Source organism: Apis mellifera, linkage group LG9, assembly GCF_003254395.2.
Source record: "Apis mellifera strain DH4 linkage group LG9, Amel_HAv3.1, whole genome shotgun sequence".
In the NCBI taxonomy this organism is placed as follows: Eukaryota; Metazoa; Arthropoda; class Insecta; order Hymenoptera; family Apidae; genus Apis; species Apis mellifera.
The window spans coordinates 8,628,288-8,652,761 of NC_037646.1; the positions used below are offsets into that span (position 1 = coordinate 8,628,288).

General features: G+C 26.8%; 6 protein-coding genes across 13 annotated transcripts; 3 read left to right on the forward strand and 3 right to left on the reverse strand.

The window, feature by feature from the left end:
* Window positions 1-1,226: 1,226 nt before the first annotated feature.
* On the reverse strand, window positions 1,227-2,009 carry LOC113219015. 2 transcript variants are annotated; one of them, XM_026442972.1, is made up of 2 exons: window positions 1,784-2,009; window positions 1,227-1,700 (listed from the first exon to the last, which is right to left on the reverse strand). In XM_026442972.1, the coding sequence occupies exon 2, from the start codon at window positions 1,693-1,695 to the stop codon at window positions 1,303-1,305; it is 393 nt and encodes a 130-aa protein (XP_026298757.1). In that variant the 5' UTR covers window positions 1,696-1,700; window positions 1,784-2,009; the 3' UTR covers window positions 1,227-1,302. The 2 variants fall into 2 exon arrangements, with proteins under 2 accessions (XP_026298757.1, XP_026298758.1); XM_026442973.1 differs by having other exon boundaries at window positions 1,227-1,697; window positions 1,784-1,959.
* Window positions 2,010-2,099: 90 nt separating this feature from the next.
* LOC409011 (ATP-dependent Clp protease proteolytic subunit) lies at window positions 2,100-4,160 on the forward strand. 4 transcript variants are annotated; one of them, XM_006561809.3, is made up of 5 exons: window positions 2,100-2,235; window positions 2,602-2,685; window positions 2,832-2,966; window positions 3,080-3,470; window positions 3,530-4,160. In XM_006561809.3, exons 2-5 carry the CDS (start codon window positions 2,650-2,652, stop codon window positions 3,679-3,681), a joined length of 714 nt encoding a protein of 237 aa, XP_006561872.1. In that variant the 5' UTR covers window positions 2,100-2,235; window positions 2,602-2,649; the 3' UTR covers window positions 3,682-4,160. The 4 variants fall into 4 exon arrangements, with proteins under 4 accessions (XP_006561872.1, XP_006561871.1, XP_392540.2 ...); XM_006561808.3 differs by having other exon boundaries at window positions 2,145-2,235; window positions 2,590-2,685; XM_392540.7 differs by having other exon boundaries at window positions 2,200-2,343.
* LOC551265 (protein limb expression 1 homolog) lies at window positions 3,763-5,897 on the reverse strand. Of its 2 annotated transcripts, none has more exons than XM_006561807.3 (4): window positions 5,756-5,897; window positions 5,252-5,439; window positions 4,826-5,172; window positions 3,763-4,758 (listed from the first exon to the last, which is right to left on the reverse strand). In XM_006561807.3, exons 2-4 carry the CDS (start codon window positions 5,406-5,408, stop codon window positions 4,354-4,356), a joined length of 909 nt encoding a protein of 302 aa, XP_006561870.1. In that variant the 5' UTR covers window positions 5,409-5,439; window positions 5,756-5,897; the 3' UTR covers window positions 3,763-4,353. The 2 variants fall into 2 exon arrangements, with proteins under 2 accessions (XP_006561870.1, XP_623659.3); XM_623656.5 differs by having other exon boundaries at window positions 5,630-5,866.
* Window positions 5,898-8,214: 2,317 nt separating this feature from the next.
* On the forward strand, window positions 8,215-12,043 carry LOC411327 (G1/S-specific cyclin-E1). The gene is made up of 4 exons (XM_016914185.2): window positions 8,215-8,672; window positions 8,760-9,216; window positions 9,690-10,302; window positions 10,432-12,043. The coding sequence occupies exons 2-4, from the start codon at window positions 9,203-9,205 to the stop codon at window positions 11,176-11,178; spliced, it is 1,374 nt and encodes a 457-aa protein (XP_016769674.2). The 5' UTR covers window positions 8,215-8,672; window positions 8,760-9,202; the 3' UTR covers window positions 11,179-12,043.
* Window positions 12,044-12,258: 215 nt separating this feature from the next.
* Window positions 12,259-21,562, forward strand: LOC411326 (probable WRKY transcription factor protein 1). Of its 2 annotated transcripts, none has more exons than XM_006561816.3 (6): window positions 12,259-12,719; window positions 18,086-19,781; window positions 19,857-20,167; window positions 20,234-20,472; window positions 20,578-20,889; window positions 20,953-21,177. In XM_006561816.3, exons 1-6 carry the CDS (start codon window positions 12,630-12,632, stop codon window positions 21,146-21,148), a joined length of 2,844 nt encoding a protein of 947 aa, XP_006561879.2. In that variant the 5' UTR covers window positions 12,259-12,629; the 3' UTR covers window positions 21,149-21,177. The 2 variants fall into 2 exon arrangements, with proteins under 2 accessions (XP_006561879.2, XP_006561878.2); XM_006561815.3 differs by lacking the exon at window positions 12,259-12,719 and adding an exon at window positions 17,454-17,656 and having other exon boundaries at window positions 20,953-21,562.
* On the reverse strand, window positions 21,187-24,354 carry LOC409010. Of its 2 annotated transcripts, none has more exons than XM_006561813.3 (5): window positions 24,166-24,354; window positions 22,929-23,652; window positions 22,579-22,854; window positions 21,979-22,483; window positions 21,187-21,901 (listed from the first exon to the last, which is right to left on the reverse strand). In XM_006561813.3, the coding sequence occupies exons 2-5, from the start codon at window positions 23,642-23,644 to the stop codon at window positions 21,677-21,679; spliced, it is 1,722 nt and encodes a 573-aa protein (XP_006561876.1). In that variant the 5' UTR covers window positions 23,645-23,652; window positions 24,166-24,354; the 3' UTR covers window positions 21,187-21,676. The 2 variants fall into 2 exon arrangements, with proteins under 2 accessions (XP_006561876.1, XP_016769550.1); XM_016914061.2 differs by having other exon boundaries at window positions 23,898-24,278.
* Between the last annotated feature and the right edge of the window lie 120 nt (window positions 24,355-24,474).

Sequence of the window (24,474 nt, forward strand, 5' to 3'; positions counted from 1 at the left end):
TTTAAAATATAAAGTATTTAAATATAATTTTCAAAATTCTATTTATATTTTATTAATTTTATAATATTAAATTTTATTAATTTATTTCATCACAGATTTTTATTATAAATAACTGATATATAATATAATAATCATTTATTAGATTTAATTTTAACTGTATATTTTATTATTTTATTTTTATTAGTATATAAGTAATAGTATATTACTATTAGTATATACTATTATTATTAGTATATACTTTATTAATATATATTTTTAATTTATTGTTTTAAGAATATTTTTATTTATATTAATCTAATTTATAAATTTTTCTTATTCAATTTAATTGCTAAACGTATAACAACAATCATATATTTTAAGTATAACAATACATAAAATATATTGAATATTATTACATAAAAAAATTTGTAATATTATATATTGTATTATATATAATATACATATAATAATATATTATATATCTATATCTATATAAAACATTATTATATAAAAAATGAAATTCGAAACAAATGATAGTGGCAAAATTTCAATCTTTTTCTGAGTTTATTTTGAAATAATTAATAAAATTCTAGTATTAAAATAAATACAATATTATATAAATATATTATTAATTAAATATATGTATATGTGTATATATAAATATATATATATGTATATATAATTCTAACAAAAATAATTTATAAATGTATAAATAAATATTATTAATACATATATAAATAAATTTATATTAATTAAAAATGCAAGCTGCACCTTCATCCTCTTGTACATCGCCAGTATCTTCTGCATTATTTTTACAACCTTTGCCTCGTAATTCTAATATGGTATGTTTAAAAAATATATGTATAGTCTAAAATTTCTGTATAAATAAAATAATATTTTAACAGGTTTGTTATTCCACTATCCTTCCTTTTGTTCCCACAATGCCTAGAGGTTTTGCATGTTATTTTAATAAATATCGCCCATATACAACATTACGCAATGTTTGCACTTTTACTTGTCCTCCTTATAGTAAGTTTTTAATTAATAAACATAATGTAAAATAAAAAAAAATAATAATTTTTTTTTCAGCATCTAGTGTATACAGGTGCTAAATAGAATTCTATAAATAAATAAATATTTACAAATAATTTAAATGATATTAATTTTATGATATTATTATAAAATGCATAAAAAACTATATGTAAACTATATTAAATTCTGAAAAATATAAATGAAACAAATATAAATTTGTTTTAAACCATTTTATTTTAAATCATAATTTAAATATATCTATTAACATATATATTTATTTTACATAATGCTTTACCATTCTCTTATTTTACTTTGTGTAGCATGTGTTAATATCCATGTGCTTTTATCTTTTTTAATTCTTTCCATTTGATTATGTCTTGCTTTTGCTTTACATATTATATATTTCCTATCATTCTTCCACATTAATAAACAATGTTTACATCTTCGATGTAATATAGTTTTTGTTTTTAAACCACATGTGAAATTATGTATTGGTAGTAATGGTTGAAGTAATTTAGATGTAATTTTACTTACATGCATGCTTGAAAAATTTGAATATTGTTTATTATATATATGATGTATATTATTATTTATAATTCTTGCAAATGATTCCACAGATGACAGTTTTGGAGCAATAAATCCTATAGTTTGACAAGTAGTTCTAAATAATGTAAATATATTCATTGCTTCTAGAAAAATACATATTTATATAGACACATTAAAATTTTATAGATTTTTATACAATACATTACATAATTTGAAAAATTCTTACATCAAAATAAAAAAAAGATAACCTCAACTTTCAAACAAAATTTTATTAATTACTAAATACTAAAAACAAATAAGTTTACGATGATTTATAAATTATTATAAATTAAAATTTATAATAATTAATCTTTTCTATCAGATAAAACTTTCGTATGATAAAAATCTACGTTTTTTTCTCACTTATTCTATTTATTCTACTCTTTCTTTGTTATTTTACTATCTTCATTTATATTGTGATTACATAAAGCAAATTTACATGATTGCGAATAATAAAAACATTACAGATTATTCATATGTATTACATTAAATATATGTAGAAAATTATTTTAATTATATATTACAAGCATAATGTTTTTAATGTTACCAATAAATTTAGCTATGTAAAAAAAGCCATTATGTAAATAAATAAAACACATTGTATAAAGAAATAGCCTATTTACGTCGCACTTAGGACAAGTTAGTTTTGACTGCCATTTCATAAAAAATTCTTTGTAATTGGATTAACTGATTTGTTCGAATAGAAAGTTGAAGATGAAAAATGGAATATATTAAAAATTTCTTTGTGTAAAAAAAAATCTAATTAAAAGAAATAAAATATAACCTACAAGAGTTTAAAAAAATTGTACGATAAATTAAATATTTAGATCAATTTTTTCAATTATCATATAATTGATGTAACTATATTAACGAAAAATCTTTTTTTTGATATTATAATAAATTTATGATAATAAATTTTTATTTAGGTTATGTTTTATTCTTTAATTTCTTAACAAAGATTTATCAAACTACTCATTAGTTTATTATGTAAAGTATTATTTGCAGCAATATATATCCAAGTTTAATGATCACAATAAGCGTAAAATTATAAAAATGTTAAGAAAACTTAGTAATCTGTTACAAATTTTTGTAAGTATTTCAAAATATCAAATTATATGATTTAATATTATTAATTAGTTATTCACATAATTTGACACTATTATTTTTAAACTTTTAAACATTTAATTTATATTTATAATTTTATATTTCAATCATTAATATTATTAAATTTATAGGTTCCTGGTCAAAAAGTAAGCAAGCGATATCTAAATTTTATACCTGTTGTTGTAGAACAAAGTGGAAGAGGAGAACGTGCATATGACATTTACTCGCGTCTTTTAAAAGAAAGAATTATTTGTTTAATGGGCCCGGTACAGCTTAATATATTTTTTCTTTAATTTAGTATTATAATTAATTCTAAATTTAATTTTAAAATTCTTAATTTATCATTAATTTTCTAGTTAAAGAATCAAAAATTTTACAGATCACAGATAATGTATCTTCAGTAGTGATAGCTCAACTTCTATTTCTTCAATCAGAAAATAGTAAAAATCCAATTCATATGTATATTAACTCACCTGGTGGAAGTGTCACAGCTGGACTTGGTATATATGATACCATGCAATATGTTCTACCTCCTGTTGCAACATGGTGTGTAGGACAAGCATGCTCAATGGCAAGTTTATTATTGGCAGCAGGAACAAAGGGTATGCGCCATTCATTGCCTAATGCAAGAATTATGACACATCAGCCATCAGGAGGTGTATCTGGTCAAGCTACTGACATACAGATACAAGCTCTAGAAATATTAAAGCTTAAAAAGCAAATTAATAATTTATATGTAAAACATACAGGTTTAGATCTGGAAAAAATAGGTATGTTAATTTATAAAAACATATTACATAAATCTTTATAATATATTATAAATTTACAGAACGATGTATGGAAAGGGATAATTTCATGAGTCCTAAAGAAGCAAAGGAATTTGGAATTATAGACAAAGTACTATCACATCCAATGCAAGAAGATGAACCAGATAGCACAAAAATGCCTAAAGCTGTTCTTGAAATTTCCACTCAACCTTAATTAGGATTAAATAAAATATGCTTAAAATTATGAAATTTTATTAAAACATGTATTTATCAATATTTAAAAATAGTAATAAAATATTTTTAAAACAATTTATATCATGTATATAACTTTAAGTATAGCAAATGTGTCCATGTTTTGTAAATATTATGTAAATATATAACATAGAATAATGATTTCATATAAATGATGAACATAAATGTATTGATGAAAAATCAATCATATCACTTATATATTATTCATCAGGCAAGCAATATATCACCAAGCATTCTCGCAATATGCTAAAGATATATGATGCTATAATTATAGGAAAAACTACATGAAATTATGGAAGACAAGATTTTGTACCAAAATATACTTATATAATATACAATTAATAATTAATTTTGACTCAAATGATCTATTTTGTATGTATCGCAGTTTATAATGGCAGTCACGCGCTTAAAGCATTCTTAAAAATAAAATTTATAATTTTATTATTATTCTATTATCACCAAAAATACTTCATAAAAAGGACGGAATTAATTACGTATCTTACTGTTAAACAACAATAAAATATTTCACAATATAGTGACATTGTATGTCATTAAAAAATATATATTCCCCTAATACCAGTTTTTGTAAAACTGGTTTTTTTTGTGTATTAATTGCACAATTGTTATGTGAAAATCACTGAGGACATACTTGAGCATGTGCAAGCATTAATATATCTTTTTTTTCTTTAGGAAATCTAAGTTCTCTTCCAGCTAAACGTGCTGCTTCAAGTTCTCTTTCAGCCAATGCCAATTCCATAGCAACAACTCCACCACCGCTTTCATGTTCTCTTGCTACCCAATCTAATGCCATTTGGCTACGCATATCATCATCTAAAGCCCGATGACTATAATGAGCAACTACTTCTTGTCTGCTGCATTGCCTTTCTCTCATTGCTTTCAAAGATCCATTCCAATGAAGTAATTGAAAGACTGTCATTAATTCTTGAAATTCTAGCATCGTTCTTCCACGATTACATTCCAACATAAAACGAAATGCACCTATACCTGTATTTGGATCTTCTTTCTCATCTCCATTTCCCTAAAAATTAAATAATTTAATGCAATATTTTAATTCTCATGAATAATAAATATAATTCAGAACATACCTGTGCTTGATTACCAACACCATTAGAAGTTGTAGAAGGTTTAGCAAAGCTAGCTCTTGCTTCTGCAACTGCCTTTTCTATGAAATCATCAGTTATTTTACGAGCAGGATGTTCATTGAAAACAGAATTCATCAAAGCAATTTTTGCTGCTGATCTACGAGCCTCTGCTTTAGTTGGGCAATTTTGAAAACTACCAAAACAAGAACCTCCAGGAAGAGTTACATAACATACATAAGGTGGACTAGTACCAGGCACGGATTCATAAATAACTAATGCTCCATTTCTTAACTCTGTTCCTCTGCTTTGTTTCATTTGCCAAAATTCTTGCAAAGCTTCAACCACATTTACTATAATAAATACAGAATAAAATAATATATGTATATGTAAAATTTAATATTAATTAAAAAGAAATGTAGATATTTATACCTCTTCCATAGCCTTGAGTATGTTTAGCAAAACTATTAACAACTGCTTCCACTGCTTCTTTTAACACTTGTTTGTCTCTAGCATCTACCAATCCACCTGTGATACCCATATTTTCAGAAACACGAGATTTTGTTTTAACTGGCATTATGCCCTGCATCACCTTTCAAAAATTCACGTACATTTACGTCCTACAAATGTAATTATTATTATTTCTGATTGAATAATAAAATAAATTGATAATAAAAAAACTTCAGATTAAAAAAATAATTGCAAATAAAGTATCAGTGAAAATTTTAATTCAATATTGGAATTAAAAATTAAATAATTATAGAAAGAAAAAAAAATAAATTGATAATATAGAAAACTTTAATTACATACGTAGCTAAAGTCAACGAAATAATATTAGTAAATGACAGTCTTGAATATTATACAAGCAAAGAAACAGGAAAGCAATTGCTGCGACACTGAACACATCAGACGTGAAAAGAAACCCTGATGGCCCACCTGCAGAGACCCGGATGCCCAGGAATTCGCGTAAATTACTCTCCGATCGAGCGCTACGGGATCAAATTGCAATACACATATAACGCGTTTAATGGCCCCACTGACGACTTCCAGAAAACCAGGGCTGTCTACCTCGATCAAGTACCCCATGCTACAGTGATATTATCACCGAGGATTGCCAACTGATTATCAACATTCTCTATCAAGTACAGTATCGGATTTTAAGAATATGGAACCCATGATCAAATATATACATATATATTTGAAAAAAGAATAATATTAAAGAAAATATGTACTCAATAATAGAATATTATTTTAAATTGATCTGTCATTTTATCTTATTTTAAAAATATATAGTTATATCTATTAAAAATAATATATAGTAATGAAGTCATATGTTAATTATATAAATGATAAATATTAAAAAATATATTTATATAACTTTGAGTAGTAATATAAAATATACTTTAAATATATTAAATTTTAATATATTTAAAGGATATATATAATATAAAATATAAATAATAAATACATACATACAAAAAAAGTATAAAAACAGCATTACAAATGTTTAAGATAGATAGCTCACTAGTGTTTAAGTTATACAAGTGAATAAAGCGCCATATGTTATTATTAGGAAACTATAATGATCAGTTGATAAAAAAGAGCGACATAAAAAATGATAATCATAATTATCATTTTTTCATACTTATTATTTTTACAACAAAAATAAATTTATCATCTTACAAGACTTTGCATCTTATATTCTGAAATATCGATTGTACAAAAAATCAATAATTTTTTATTATTGTCTTCTATAAACTGCTTCAAAAAAATATTTAAATTTTTAAATATAAAATTGAAATCTAACAATTATACATACATTTGTACCTAATTTTAAAGTTTGTAACAATAAAAATTACAATATTAATTATTGAAAAATATTGAGCATGATCATAAATTCTTGAGTTTTTAATTCAAATTAATATTTGAATATTTGAATATTTAACTTATAACTACGAAAGATAAAGAATTAAAATTTGCAATTCATTAATAAATAATTCAAAATATTTATATAATTAATGATTGAATATAATTTAAATCTCTAAATATTGTTTGATTTTTCTGCTCCTCGAATTCTGCAACCCGCTCTACAGCATGTCTGTTTTAACGTATCAAGAATTCTATCTATAATCACTAAATATTACTTTACATTTTTATGTTTTATTTTTGAACGAATATAACTATAGAATTAAAATGATATTTTTATCATTTAACAAAGTTGTAAAATTTAGTGAAAAATTAAAAATATCTTCTGCTGCTAAATGTTGGTTATGTTAAAAATATGATTGTAATACAATTATGTTGCTAATATATTTTATAATCATACAAACTATATATATATATATATATATATATATATATATATATAAACATATAGAATGTAATATTCAATAATTTTTTTTTTTAATTTCAATTCTAATTTAATTTTATTTTTATATAAATTTAATATTAATCTCTAATAAACTGATAATATTGAAAATGACAAAAGAAACTAAAATGATAGAAAATAATTTTAGACTATTAAAAAAAAAATTATATTAGATGTTAAATCTATCCTGAATCTTGTTTATACTTTCAAATTATTAACTTTAAATTTTATCATTGGACAAATTTAGTTTTAAATTTATTATTTGTTAAAATTAATATGTGTTATGTAATATATATAATTTTAATATTAATGTTAAACTATAACTATAAAAAATAAGAATTTTTTGCATTTATTGATTTCTAAAACTTATACTGTATATAAAAATCATAAAATTTTTAATTTTTTGTATAATCGGTATATTAGAATATGAAACATGAAGTTTCATAGGGTGATAAATCTATCTTATACTTCATCTCTGGCAAAATATAGTGCCTAATATAGTCATTCTAAATTACAGAGGGCGCAAAACAACCATTGATTTTATAAAATCAGTTCATTTTAGTTCATATAATACTAAATTCTACAAAATGTTAAATCTACGTTATATTTTATCTGTGATTACATTAAAAGAATTAATTTTTTGTTAGTTTTTTCGACTCAGATTAATATTAATAATATGAATGATTATAGATATATTATTTAAACAAACAATATTTTATATTAAAATATAAATATTTTTAATATAATTAAATAAACAGTTTATATATTTAAAGAAACATTATTAATTGATAATATCTAAAGAACTATAATAAAAAATTTTGTCTTATTATTTTTATGTTTTACAATTATAACTTATGTTCAAAGAAGAAACAATTTACGCGCGTATATTTCCCGCGTGGTCAGGGCGTAAGTGGATGCATGCATTAATACATGTGTGTGTGTACGGTAGATCAGCTGAGCGCCAGCTGTGCTCTTCGCTGCGACCAATAGAAATCGCTTATATTAATGCACAGCAGCGCCACAAATACATGACCGGTGCCTGTAGGTTTGGCGTTCCCGCGAAAGTAATCGTAAACTTCAGTTCGCAATTTAAAAGTATTATTTTATATGTATATAATTGTTTTTACATGATTACAAAGTTATTGTAGTTTAATTATATACAATGTGTTTAAGTGTAATAATATTTTTTCATATTCTTTGAAAAAGTTGTGTTAAAATCGAGCGGGAAACGTAGTTGCGCAGAACGCGTGGGTGCTGTGATTCCTTGGATTTATGTATCAACTATATGTAATATTTAGTGTTTTAGTACGAATGTATCGCGTTATTCGAATAAAATATACTTCCCCCGGTTAATGAATAGTGATTTGTGCAATTTTTTATAATATTTTACTTCGTAAAAACATAATAAGAATAAGGCGTCTGTCAAAGGACGCCAACGTTGCACCACGATTGTGTAATGTTTAAATTCAATGTATATATATAAAAGTAATGATATTTATGTGTTGGAATTAAATGATAGAACTTCGAAGAAGCTATTCAGTTAAAAATTTAGAATTTTTTTGCCCCTTTGAGGTTATGTTATACATATAGAGGGCGTGACAGTGGCAGATTGCAAGCAGGGGTTGGTCATCGTTTCGCGCGCTGGTCTCCCGCGCTTCGAGTTCCACGTCCCGTATTTTTTTGAAGAATTACTGTTCTGTGATATCTCGAGGCTTGAAATTCTATCAGAAAAGACTTTAAAGACTTTTCGTATTACAAAACATTTTATAAATAAAAAGTTATGACATAAAATATTGAATCAAACGAAGTCAAGTATACGTGCATTATGGCGATCGGGTGCGTGTGAGCTTTGCGCGCTCTTTTACTTTTCGGCATTTTCTTAGCAAAATTACTCAGCATATATTAAAATAATTAAGTGAATACTTAAATAAAATATTGATCAATTTGTGTTCATATTAAAAAAGTCCATTCCCGTTCGAAATATTTTTTGAACACGTCGACAATTTCAGAGCAAAATGCCACAGACGAGGTGAGCGAATAACTTTCTATTTGGTCTTAAAATTTCATTCAATTCTTCCAATATTTCATCATAAACATATAAAATTTATTTAAAATAGATTTGATTAATCCAAGTAATTTTCTAGACTTTCTAATTAAAAAAAAAAATTGAGAATTATGTATGTATAACCTTCTTTACTTAGTACTTACCATTTAGAAGCTTTAATAATGTTATATGAATAATATATACATGAATTTTTATTTTATGATTTCCTATATTCTTTGTAAACATGTACAATAAATTATAATATATCTATGTAATGTACATAACTTTAAAAAAATATTAGACGTTAATTAAGACGTAATTCTGTTACCTTCCAAAAATATTTTCACTTGCTTTACAAAGATATGGAATTTTTTTTGTTTATTATAAAAAAGGATTTTAATATTATTATGATAATTTCAATATAAAATAATATTTTTTTTTTATTCAATTTTGTCCAGTTTACATGGGAAAAAATCACAGACTTATTTACAAGGTGGCAAACTAGTAACACAGTCTTCAAAGCGTAAAAGAAGAGCAACAGATATTTCTGAAGATTCAGAAAATGTATATCCACCAAGTAAAATACCTGCATTATCACATGTATCATATACAGAGTCTTGTCATACAGTACATCCTTTAGAAAATTCATGCACACAACATCAAGTATCTCCATTGAAAGAGCAACAAGAGCCAGCTACATGGTCTGAATTAAGAACTTCAACATGCTTTCTAACACCATCATCTTCTAATAATACATCAAATAGACCAAGTCCTTTACCATCATTTCCTTGGGCTGATGGTTCTCAAGTTTGGTCTCTTATGTGTTTGGGAGATCAAAAGACTATTACTCAAAGGAATCCACAAATGTTTCAAAGGCACCCAACATTACAACCAAGAATGCGAGCAATTTTGTTAGATTGGTTGATTGAAGTTTGTGAAGTATATAAGCTACATAGAGAGACTTATTATCTTGCAATGGATTACATAGACAGATATCTATCTATTCATCAAAATGTACCCAAAAACCAATTACAATTAATAGGCATTACATGTCTTTTCATAGCTGCCAAGGTTTGTATGTTTCAAATTCCAATGTTTATGATTTTATAAATAAATAAATGATAAAATTTATATTTTTATAAATAATAAATAAATAAATGATTTTTAAATTAATAATTAATAAAATTATTTTTTTTATAGGTTGAAGAAATTTATCCACCTAAAATAGCAGAATTTGCTTATGTTACTGATGGAGCATGCACAGAAGAAGAAATCTTGGGAAAAGAATTAGTGATTTTAAAAGGTCTTGGATGGAATTTATCTCCAGTAACTGCTCCTGGCTGGCTGAATATTTATATGCAAATTGAATCAGGCGATTGGTCAAGACCAAATGCATTTATTTATCCACAATATGGAGGTTTACAATATTCTCAGGCAGCTCAATTATTAGATTTAGCTACATTAGATGAAGGAAGTTTAAAATTCCCTTATAGTCACATAGCTGCAGCAGCTATTTATCATACACAAGGAAGAGAATGTGCTTTAAGAGTATCACGCATTCCATGGGAGCAGCTTGCATCTTGTGTCAAATGGCTTACTCCATTTGCAATGACAACTGCTGAAGAAGATTCTCAGTGCCTTTTAAGGTCTGCAATAACACCTGTAGAGTCTCATTCTGGATCTGGACTTAAAGCAACAGTGCCTAATATAGTAATGGATGAATCACATCGTATACAGACTCATGTTGTAGATTTAAACATGTTAGAAAAGGCACAACAACGATTAGTGGATGAAATACCTTCTACTGATACAAATGAATCTGATTCTAATGTTGAATCTGGTAGACAGAGTCCAAATGAAAGCGGTCTTTTAACTCCACCTTCTAGTAGTCAAAAAAATTCAACTACACCGTCACGTCCTCCACCACAGTTACATCCATATACGTAATCAAATATTTATAAATATTTCATAGTCTTTGATTAAGCATTTCATTTACTAACTGCTGGTGAATGATTTTAATTAAATATAGTAATGTATTATATATGTTTTTTGGGAAATATCATTAACTGCTTCAAACAGTTTTGCCTTTTGTAAAGATGCACAATGTATTATTAAGCTATGGGATTGCATAAGTGCACGGTAATAACAGAGTATACTGTATGTTATCGTAAATAATATGGTGCTTCCCAATATATCATCATGTAATAGTAAAACTTATAGTACAAGATGTTAATCACTTTCTATAATAATGTCCATAGTGATACTGAATTTATTTAATATTATTTGTTTTATTGTGAACATTTAAAAAAAGTGCCTTGCATAGAGGAATGTAAACTTACATGAAAGCCTATGGCTATCTTCTGTGATTATATTCATGCAGTGAAACTTGATAATACATTATATTAAAATTTTAGGATAATTAATAATTACCATTTTCATAAATCTAGACAATATTAATGTCTGCGAAAAGTGTCCTTAAAAATAATATTTTTATTAGTACTAAGATAAAAAAAAACATTGTGAATAGTATTCTTTTATATATTTTGCTTTATTTTAACGCAACGTATTATAACAATGCGTTATTAAGCTGGGTGAATGTATTTTTATGTATATGTATACTGTGAAGTACTAATAATTAAAAAAATAAAAAATACAGACGAAGGGATGAATGCATGAGTGAAGATATAAAACTATTAATTATTAAAATATGATTAAAAATTTCGTGATCAATTTACACTGCCTTGCATATAGAGACACGGCTGTTTATACATATTTGTATGAAAAATTTGACAATAAATATTTGTAAATCCGATCATTAATCATACAATTTTTATTATAAAACAAACAAAAAATATAAAATTTATTCATTATTTATTTATGATATAAATTATTAAACTTACGATGATCGAATGTTGAAATCGATATTATCGACCGTAAAAAAAAAAGTAACGTGGCGCCACAAGCGTTCCCTCTAGAAACACAATAATGCAATATGATTGGTTGATGCGTTTACATTCAAGTTGTCAAATGCCAGACGGCCGTTAAGAAAGCGGTTGCGTGTTTAACGTTGTAACAGTGAAGCTATTGTGGAATGTATGCGCGTAATTTCAACGAAACGTAGTCATTTTCTTGTTTTAATATTATATTAAATCCAAGTTTTACAAAGTTTATATTTATCGCGAGTATATGTTTGAAAAAATTCGTGTTTTTTCATAACATTGAACAAGATGCAATGTGAATACTAATATTAATTATTACTGTTCATTCATTTAACTTGTTTACAATACATTTTATTATTCAATTTAATTTTTATCGTATTTACTATTATCAAAAGCATAACGACGGATGTATTTAATAAAATTATTAAAGAATTTGTACTAAAATTGTGAAATATCAGGATGTCAAATCCAAGGAACATTAATGGTTCGGCTCGTGAAGGAACTCGAGTAGTACTCCGTGAAATCACTGCATCTCTTCATAATTGCAAGGTATTTATGTTTTTTTTTATAAATGATAACATTTTGCCAATGCGCATGGCAATGAACTTTAAGTCAACATATTCCGCGTTCTTATCAGTTATCTTTTTTACCCGGTTGCTTTTGCTCTTGTTTTTATTGCAAACAGTTGTATCAAAGCATCCCTATAAATAAACCTTGAATCTCCAGGAGCACCTTGAAACGAAAATAAGTTTTGCTTCCCCGTGTGGGAATATCTTTCTTTAACATGTAAAAAGAACGAACAAAGAATGCTTACTTACAATTTCATATATATAATATAATTTAAATATATTTGGCGGATATATAATTATGTATAACTTGCAGATATAATTTCTATCACGTGTACTGAATGGAAAAATTAAAAAAAATATAATTAATATTTAATATGTTAGGTTATTAATCTAAAGTTTTTATAATATTTTATATTCTTTCTTATACATGAATCAGAAACTGGTTTGTCATCAGTGATATAAAAATGAAACCGGTTATTATAATTATTATAAAAAAACAATATATGCTCTATTTACATTTTATATTATATAAATATATTAACAGATATATAATAATATATATTCATATTTTAGAATATTTCATGATTTTATATTATTATATTCTTTTATTCATATGATTTTATTAAGTTTTCTTTAAATATTTTCTTAATTTTAATTTAATACAAAATTTGATCATGATCATATCAGATTTAATGTAATATTTTCTGCAAAAACAATATTGATTATATTCAAGATTAATTAGTTTGTACATACATATTGCAAGCAATAATTACATTGATTTAGAAAAAATAACTAGAACTATTATAATATATTATATAACTATTCAAGAAAAAGTTTTTAGAATCATAAGAAAAAAAATGATATGTCATATCATTTAGTTTTCATAATATTTTTTCAATTTTATCATTTTTTTTTTTATTCTATTTTGATAATGTCTAATTCTTTGTTGTTGGTCATTTTCTTATTTTTTATCTACTTAGCATTGAACGTTTGATTAACGAGTATCTACATGTCACTCCAGATAGCGCCACACCATCGTACTATTCGATATCATGAATTGTGTCCCACCACTTCCATAGTTGGTGATCTTTGTAGCATAATGCCCGTGTGGCGTGTGCGCGGTTCGACGTTACGACAGCGGCCTACAAGCAGCAAGTGTTAGTTACGCGTATCATCGGCAAGATAGTGGCCATGACTCTCACATCGTTGATCATTCTTTATAATCTAGAAACAGTTCGCTCCATGCTGGACGCGATTTAGTAACGAAACGTTCCTGACGGATTAGCAGAATCGCATATCTCGAAAGGTGAGGCGCTTGTATTTTGGCAGCATCGTCGTGTTTCGTCATGGTGCTTTTACATTTACACACGCGTACAGACATGGTCGCGTGCCATCGCAAGAAATCTGTGGTAGTGGTGGATATCTAGAGTATCGACTGGAGAATGTAGTGTGCTAATATTAGAATTTCAACCAGAGATATCCTTCGTTGATCATTAGGCTTGGTGAGTGTCTTCTGATAAATCTTTCCTATAGAGACTAAGGATAAACAGAAGACGATGATCTATTGTCTCAGACCTAATTTCGCATTGCTTATTTTTAACGCTATTTTCTATCAAGTGAAGATTTATAGAGAAGTTTAATTTTTCTCTGGATTCAATTGGAATCGATGTTAAAGATAGCTTTTAAAGAAATAGAACGGAGATATAAGATTGAGAAAAAGAAAAAGAAAGAGACACACCCCTTGAAAAAGAAATGTCTCTGATTCTCTCTGTCATCATAACCAGATGGGAATGAGTCATAGGGATAATACGTGTTGCGGTTTCGATAATGTCAAGAATACTCCGAATAAGGAGACTACGAGCTTCTCGAGTTTCGAAGGAAATTATATTGGTTTGCTCGCTTGAACGCTTCGTATACGGTGAGCTCAAGCGAACACATTCACTTTATACTATAAGTTTAATAAGCAAGAGCACCATGATATAATAATTATCAATAACATGCTACGGTTTATGGAAATATTTTTATTATTTATCATGATTAAGAAATTAATTAATTAATGATTTTGATGTTTTCGAGCATACAAATTTTAAATTATCTAGATGATTATATTATTTCACAAAACAATCTATAAAAAACAAAATTATTTATATATATTTTTATATTTTTTATTAAAAAGACGAAGAAAATAAATATTAAATATATTGTGTATTTATGATATTTAAATATTTATATTTAATCATTTTATATATTCTTTAAAAAATTATGTATCTTTGTTTAATTGATAAAATGCATGACGTTCAAAATGTCATTCATTATCGACTTATCTGAATGATGTTTTTACTCTAGTATATTTCCACAATCATTTAATCAGCATTTTTCAATGTTTCTATATTTTTAAAATCGATTTCCCGTGAATCTATAATCGAAATTGTTCGCGTCACATTAAGAATAAGGACGTGCTCCAAATAAGCAAAAATTTTTAAATATTCTCAAGTTTTCAAAACTTTTTGAAAAAATAACTTTATTTTGAAAGTTTTACATATATATTAATAGAAATTCAATTATTTATATTATAAATTAGCATTCATTTTATTTTTCTGTATCAAGTGATTGATTTCACCAATCTATTTCCCAATAATCTTTAATTGAAGATGTTAAAAGTTAATTGTCATGTTGTGTGTAGCTTTCGATGTTACACATTGTTTTACAGAATTATCATCATATTCTAATTTTAAACAAGATTCATATTCTTTTTAATTTATATGAAAAAAAATATCACAATTATTATTTTCACGTATATGCTATATGTGGGTTACATCAATTTATAATATTACCTTTCATAAATATTTTTCAGTTCATGTGAAAATATAAGAAAATATAATTAAAATATAATGTAGTAATATAAAAACATATCATGTGATAAATAATAATATATATGATAATGAATTGTATATGATTATACACAATACATTCGGAATTAAATATATTCCGTTCAATTATCTCAAGTATTTATGATCGTATTGTTATTATATATTGTTTGTTATAATATACATAATTAAATAATAATGCATTGGAAAAAACATAATTCATAGCAGCGTAAACAATTATATAATTATAATGAAAGCAACATGGGAGATTAAAAAAAAAACAGCATTAATATTCATATAATTAATGACTTATTTCATTAAAAAAAAAAGTATATAATTTAAGCAATAAATGCATAATGGTTAGTGTGTTGGATTAATGCGCAGTTTATATATTCTACTTTCTAAATGCATCTGTTTTCCATGACAAGTTGATCCGATCATATTCTGTCCGCGATTTATTTCAAATATTTAACCAAATCAAAAGCAAACATTTATGCGATAACTTAGTTTTTTAATCAAACGAAGAAATTGTAATTAAACGTGATGACATAATAAAGTAAATTTATACCTCATCTTCATTTTCTCTCGTTTCGAATGAAATCACATAGTGAAAATTTTTCAGAATAATTTGGGCGACTCAATTTTATTAGATGTAAGAAACAAGTAGACTAGAGAGAGTGAAATCTTTTTACATCGAATAATTTGAAACGTTGAACGTTGGTTATATCTTAGAAAAATATCATTGAATTAGCAAATTCTTTGAAGTTAGTAAATCTTACGTTTAATAAATCCAAGAAAATATCTGATAGAAATTTTTTTAACTAAATGATCTCATTCGCTTTCTGATCAAATCAGAAGCTATATAATCAGAGACTATAAAAGGTGAAAATAATCCGTATTATCGAGAGTTTTCTTTCTTCTGTTGATGAAAGAAGGATCGGGCGGAAAGAAAATCGTCGGAGAGAAGGCCGAAGAAAAAATACACGGGATCGCGAAAAGGGTGAATGATAAACGAAAGATGCGTTGTATCGTCGGAAATAAACGTGTCAGGGGTGAGGATATATAGGCGGGGAGAAAGAAAGAAAGTTCACTACGTGGGGTTCTGTGAACCCGCGTGTAAATATGGCCTCATATCGGCCAGCAGTGACAGCCGAAAGTGGAGGTTATTTAGGAAGTCATGGGGAATTTCATCTTTAAGGTAATCTTCGTGAAACATCTATTTCTAATTACAGAATTACCAAAAATTCTATTCCATTAAGTTTAAAATAACAAATTTACTCACTTTTCATCAAATTTTTTAAAAAAATTTACCGCGATTTTAAATTTGGCCTAAGCAAATCAAACACGTCAGTCAATCTCTATTCTGCATTTAACTTCCTATTCGTGGCTAACTATACTATAGAAAAATCAGTAAATACAAATATCTAGACTTATTTCTTCTGGTTTTCTTCAGTAGTATGAAACTTCTCTTATTTTCTTTTATGAAAACTTTGAAAATCTTTAATCCAAGATTGTATATTTTTCTGAATCGAAAAGAATTTTATGCAAAAAACACTCTTGGAACTTAATTTGGAAACTAAATTTGAACCAAAATTGAAACGAACATTTTTTTCGATGATTCAACAATTCAACTTTTTACCGCGATCGCGCCATCAATGATACGATCAGATACGTTCTTTTTTGTCGCGGGACACGTCCACTCATAACTGTTCTTGGCATGGATTCGCATGCGAGACTGGCACAAGATCTGGTAAAACAAAATCTGGTCTCCTTCTCTTCGTGACGTAGCCCGCGTTATATTTTATAATTAGTTCGAGCAACGGAAGAAGTTGCGCAATTTCTGAAAGAAATCAAGCCTCGACACCAAAATCAGCTGATGCAAATTTTCTCAGTGAACGAAACGACTGTCCGTCGAACGCATATCTGTATTTTACATTTGTTTCGTAAAAATATGGAGTATATCAATAAGCTGCTTCATCGAGCTGTTGCGATCCCAGCAAGGACATCGATATCGCCATCACCATCACCATTGCCATCGCCCACGTCGCCGGTATTTTGCGTCTAACTAGTGAAAAGCTTGATTAATGCGCATCTCGTCGCGTTTGTGAATTGGCAAGGGTAGATGTAATTTCTTCAAGCGCGTTCAAGCATAAGCTTTGACGGAAAGCTTCGCGTTAATTAATGTGAATATGAGGCTTGAAGATCGAAAGATATTAGAATTGATTTAGAAAAATCAAATATTATCATTATTATGATTCGTTCGTATCTTTGAATCTTTTAAAAAACTATCTAATAATTTTTGCAAATTTTTAGTAACAAAAATCATTATAACCATTTATAGAATTAGCAATTATTTTTTGTTAAAAATGGTATATTATAATTTTTTTTAAGAAAGTGGTAATCGAAAAAAAAATGAATTATAAAATGAATATACCGTGTAATATTTATTTTAATAATGCATCTTTTCTGTTTTTTTTAGAGCGGTGCCGACAATTCCGTGTCGAAGAGTGCGGAGCATGAGGTGAAAGTTCGATTTGCTCGAGAGTTCGCTGATGTTGGATCGATCACCTACACGAATCCAGAAAGTCTATCCTCATCTAGCAGTTTTCAGAGTCTCAATAGTACTTTAAGCACAAAAAGTAGCAGCGGTATCTGTCCAGACTCTGTACCTTCGAGTCCTCAGAATAATTCTTATGTGAATTCAAATATATCTGGCTTGGACGATTTGATTACCGGTTGTGCGACAATACATTTGAACAGTGAGGACGAACATTCATTTAGTACACTTGAAAATTCTCAGGACTTCAGTCAGGATCAAACATTCGCATCTGCCACTGACGAATTAACAGCTAATGACACTAAAAATCTCGCAAATGAGATCTCGTTGACGGATGATTTTCAAAAGTCAGTTGAAATCGTCGAAAACAACTTAGAGACTCATGAATTTGTAGACTCACCGATTAATACTACACAGAATATCCAGGAACGATCTCTTTTAGGTACAGTTTGTATCAGAGAACCTCTTCCTGTAGCAATTGTATCAAATAGGAGAAATAGTTTTATACAAATAGATATAGAAAGATCTCCTAAAAACAATAATAATTTAAATAATCATCAAGCCAATAATACTTTTAATGGCGATGATGAGGCTTCATTGTCACAATGTCATAATACAGAGGAAGAATCTAATTTAAATTCGACGTTTGTATGTTTATCACCCAGTAAAGAAATCACAGATGTTACTAAAGAAGAAGAAGGATCTAGTATATTAAAGAATAACTCAAACGAAGATCATTCTTTGCCTGTGGATTTTGTACCTTATAACATTGTAAATTCTGTATGTAATTCAACTTCTGTGTTCGCGGAATATGGTGAAGAACCGTCATTACCTAGTATACCGACGTTTTCTTCCTTACTGACTAATTCAGAGTCCTCGAAATTGAATGTAAGCGATACTCAAGAAGTTGAAGATAATGTAAAAAATTCATCGACAAATAATTCTAACGTAACAATAAATATATCTTCGCATACTGAAGTGACAAATTCCATTCAAAAATTAGAAAATAAAAATAATAATTTGACAGAATCAAATTCACCGAATTTTTCTAATAATGTTGTAAGCGATGAGCAAATTTGTTTAGATAATATTTCTTTTGTTGAATCAAAAACGCCTGAAGTTGAGGAAAATTTAACTAAAGATATTTGTCAAGAAATTGAAAATAACGATATTGTTAAAAATATTAATCTTTCTTCGGCAAAAGAAGATAGCTTCGAGGTAAACGATATTGTTCTTCAAAAAAAAAAAGAAGGAACTATTATCTCGGATGATTGTTCTGATAAAAAAAATGTAAATGATTCGAATCAGACAAATGTAATAAATTTTTCTATAAAAGAAGAAAATCAGGAAATAGAAGAACACGGGTCTTCCGAAGAAAAGTTAGATACTACTATTATTCTACAGGATGTTTCTTTGTCTTTGGAAACTGTATCGGAAGTAGAACAATATACGGATTTTAAACCGCAACGACAGAGCACATCATTAGATACATTTAATATTGAGCAGCCAAATTTCGAAGAACTGAAATCTGCTGCTGAACAAGTCGCCAATGATATTTTTCAATCTTCATTGGAGTGTTCAGAAGATAACAACCCCTTCGTTAGTGCAACATCTGAAAGTAAGTATTTTTTTAATATGAAAATTTTTAAATATCAATGAATATATATTTATTAATAATGATTATATATCGTAGTCTTCCAAGATCCTACGAGTTTCGACTTTTTGACAAATTACGACAACAAGAAAACTATTAATCGCTTCAGAACCGATTCTTTGTATGTAAAATTTGATCCATTGGTAGCTGATACCAGTATGTTACCTCAAGGCAATACACAATCTATAAACGAGGAACAAAACGGCAAAAGTGAAAATATATCAGAAAATATTGATATATCTAAACGTAATCCTGCTATAGCAGCTATCGATAGATTACTTTTTTATAGTCCTGTTTCTACAAAAATGACGCAGAAAACGAATGAAATTCAAGAGAAAATAGCAATCAAAGTATGTATTTCATATATTTGCTAATAATATTACTAGATAAATATACATAAATATTTTTTATTACAGGAAGAATCTGTAGAAGAATCGAAATCCGATACTTCACTTATTATCGATATTAATATGAGTAAGGAATTAGAATTAGTACGGACAACTGTATTGCAATTAGAAAAAGAATTAGAAAAACAAAAGAAAGAATATGAAGCTGAGTTAGAAAAGCAAAAAAATGAGAATTTTTCTTTTCAAGAAAAAATTAATAAATTACAAGCACAAATAGCACAAGAAATAAAAAGTAAATCTCAAATGACGTAAGTTATATGTTGTTTATTTAAAATTCATAAAATATATAATATTAAAATAATAATATAATAATAATAATATATAATTAAATATATTATTTGGAATATTTTTAGAGTTGTAGTCGAAGAATATGAAAAATCGATTAGTCGACTGCTCACGGAAAAAGAAAGGGATCGTACGAATTTTGAACAAGAAAAAGCAAAACTTCAAGAGGAATTACAAGTTGCAAATGTTCATTTAAATAATACAGAGGCCGCTTTTAATGATGTTCATCAAAAGTATGAGAGGCTTAAAGGAGTAGTATCCACATGTAAAAGTAATGAAACATTATTAAAAGAAAGTATTCAGGAAAATATGGAAACGATAAAATGTTTGGAAACGCGATACGATCAATTGAAGAATCATGCTATGACCGAACTCGAAAAGTAAGTAATGAGAAAGAAAGAAAAAAAATTAAAATACTTTAATATATTTTTAAATTATTTCAGAGCTAATTTTGAATTAGATGCTATACGAAAACAACATGAAGATGAAACAGTAAAACTTCATGCAATGCTAAGGAAAGCAGAATTAAAAAGTAATTCATTGGCTGAATTGGTTGAACAGAAAACTAAAGAAAATAAAGAATTAACGCAAATATTGGATGAAGTGATTGCCAGGGTGGGTCATCAAAATGCGGAATAAAAAATCGAAGATTAAACAAGCATCGCGAATGCGATTAGTCTTTATTTTTTTACTCGCCCCTTAAACGTTTTAGATACAATCAATACTAATTATGATTGATGTATATGTACACATGTGTTGTTTTTAAAATTTATTAATTGCAAATTATGTTTTGTTTCAGAGAAGCACCTTTTATTAATTATTTATAAGTTGTGAAATATATATATATATATACTATTTTATCGCTAATAAAAAATAGGTATATTAAAAACAAACTCTTATGTTTATGTTTATGCAGTAAAAAATATCTTGATATTCCATAAACAATTCTAACATTCACACGTCACACATTAATGTTTTATGTGATTTGTTATAATACATTTTAATACAATATCTCACTATATTCAGATAAATAAAAATCATTGATTATATATATATTATCTCTACATATAAATACCAATGTATAATCATTGATATTTCTGTGATAAATAATATATTTTGCGCAAAGTTGTGTAAAAAATTTTTCATATGCTATATTAATGAGTATTGTCAATCAGTTGGTCTTGCATCAATTACAAACAAAACATGATATTTTGCTAATTTCAACATACGATCACTTGTACTTCCTGGTTTGCGAGGAATATTCTTATTTTCGAGATCAGGCATAAGTTTTTTAATAGTTCGCGCTAAATTCGTAGCATATTGTTTAAATTGTGGATGAGTCATACCTATTCCTTTATCTCGTAAAGCTTCTGCTACTGCCCAGAGTAATTTCTAAACATATGTATTTATATTATGCTATACCAAAGATAATTATTTAAAAATGTTTTAAAGTGTTTAAACAAAAATACCTTTCTATGAGTTTCACTAAGTTCGCATTTTCCTTCATGCAAAGATGATTTATTTCTTTCAATTATACTACTAGATGAATGTCTATCCCATGAAGATACTGTATTATTATGCAATTCATGAGAACAGTCAAAAGATAAACTTTTTGCCCATTTACATCGTGGTCCTTCTAATTCTTCTTCATTTTTCCTTTTTCTTGATTCCTCAGTATTTTGACTTTTATCAGAATCACTTTCTTTTGTATTTTGTGTAAATAGTGCGCGTTTAATTCTTATAGAATTTGAATCATTTGCGAGTAACTTGCTCGGACCAGGTAGATCTGAAGGAGGAGGACTTTGAAAAAGTGCGCGTTTAGATGTTTCAATCTTAGATTTTAATGGATTAGATCCATCTAAAATAAGTCGTCGAGCCACTTTTTTCTTTGTTGAACTTCTAGGAGTTCCCCTTGGACTTTTGCCTCGTGGACTTTTACCTCGCGGACTTTTGCCTTTTTTAATTGTAGGTTTTCTACACATAAAAAAAAAAAAAAATGAAATTTATATTTAATAAGTTTTAAATTAATAAAATCTTTTCAAAATATATTTCACAACTTTGATACGTACTTAATATTTAATACTAAGAGTTTTTTATTATTAAGAGCTAATCCTTGTAAATTCGCACTAGAGAATACTTTTCGTCTCTTTGTTAAATGACTTAATCTTTTTCCTGGACTTTGACCATTATTTCGATTAGCTAAAAGATTTCGTTTTTTAGCACTTCCTGGTGCTGGTTTAGAAAACCATACAGTACATGTAGATTGAGTTTCAGCTCCTATATACCTACTACATAATTTTGATGTAAGGCTTTCAAATTCTTCAACTGCTTTATTTCTGTTATAACTAAAACCACAAAAGTATTATTATGTATCTTTATACAGATATTATAAATTATATATATACATTAATATACTCACTGTATTCCATGAAATTTATGATAATATGCTTCAGGCCATGTCAAAGTATTAACATTTTTTTCATTAATAGTAAAATAAAGTAATGATTGTTGTGGTACAATTACAACTGATTCTTGTTTTACCTTGTTTACAGTTGTAGTTGCTTGTACTTGCTCATTGTTAGGAACTGCTTTCTTTATTCTAAAATTATCACTGCAAATATTTTTTAAATCTACTGTATCTATATTATTACTAATATTACTTTGATATTGTGGATCACAAGCATCAAAAGCTGTACTTAAATTTCTAGATGTGCTTTTGATATGACGATAATTATTTGTACTAATATTTTCTTTTTGTTGTTCTCTATTTAGATCTTGTTGTATATATTTTTCTGGTAATACACATGGTGTCCAAAATAAATGTTGATTCTCATAAATACGTAATAATAATTCTGAGCAATCTATTCTACAAATTGTAAGTTTAGGTGGTGGTGGTACACCACTCAGTAGTTTATTAATTTTTGCTAATATATCATTATCAGATTTTGCAATCAAGTCAGCTTGAGAAGGTTTTTCAAGTTTTTCACTAACTATTATTGGTATTTCATTTACAAATGATTCATTATCCTTTTTATCTTCTTCATCTCCACTATCGAACATCTCTGGACTAGAGATGTTTGGAAGCTCTTTTTGAGTTGTGGGATTTCCATTTTTGCTAGAATAACAGCAATCCATGGCATTGTCTATTAAAGAAAAAAAGAAAAAACATGCAAACATAAGAAATAATTAAAATTTTCTTAAAAATTTAGTAAAAAATAAAAATTTTAGATTAAATAATAACTTTTAATAAGTTTTAATAAAAATATTGCATAATTAAGTAATTGCTTAATTAAATTTAAGTAATTCATATATTTCTATATATATTTCTATATTTTTAATTAAATGCACAAATTTAAATAATGAGAAATGTTTTACTAAAAAGAATTACATTTCGTATGCTTATACGTAGTACAAAATGTTCGTTATAAGCGTTATTTAACCTTACAGAAAATTAAATGTTGATAGGCAAAATTACAATAAATATGTTTCGTAATCATTCAGATTTATATCTTATAGGTATATAATTTATCATTTAGATAAAAATCTACTTTAATAATCATTAGTCTACTATTACTATCGTGAAATTGTTTATTACTTCTCGAATTTTAAATTAAAATAACTATAAAAACTGAATAAAGAAATTTGAATATATTTACGTCTTGTGAAAATCCTTGTCGAAATGTTTCACATTCAATTTTACTGGCTAACAGCCAGATGTATCTGTTATGATTTCCCGATACCAGAAACACAGTTTGATATGCATAACAGTATTGTATACGTCATAATCTGACGACAGCATGTGTTATTCTTAAGGCTGCTTTTTCTCTCATATACTTTCATTAAACCTCACTATGTACATAGAATTTGCCTCAAGTACTTATTCGTTATTAGGTATCTTGAAAGATATTATTATCTCAAGTTTTTATCTGATAGGGGAAGTTCCAAACATAACTATAGTGACGTAT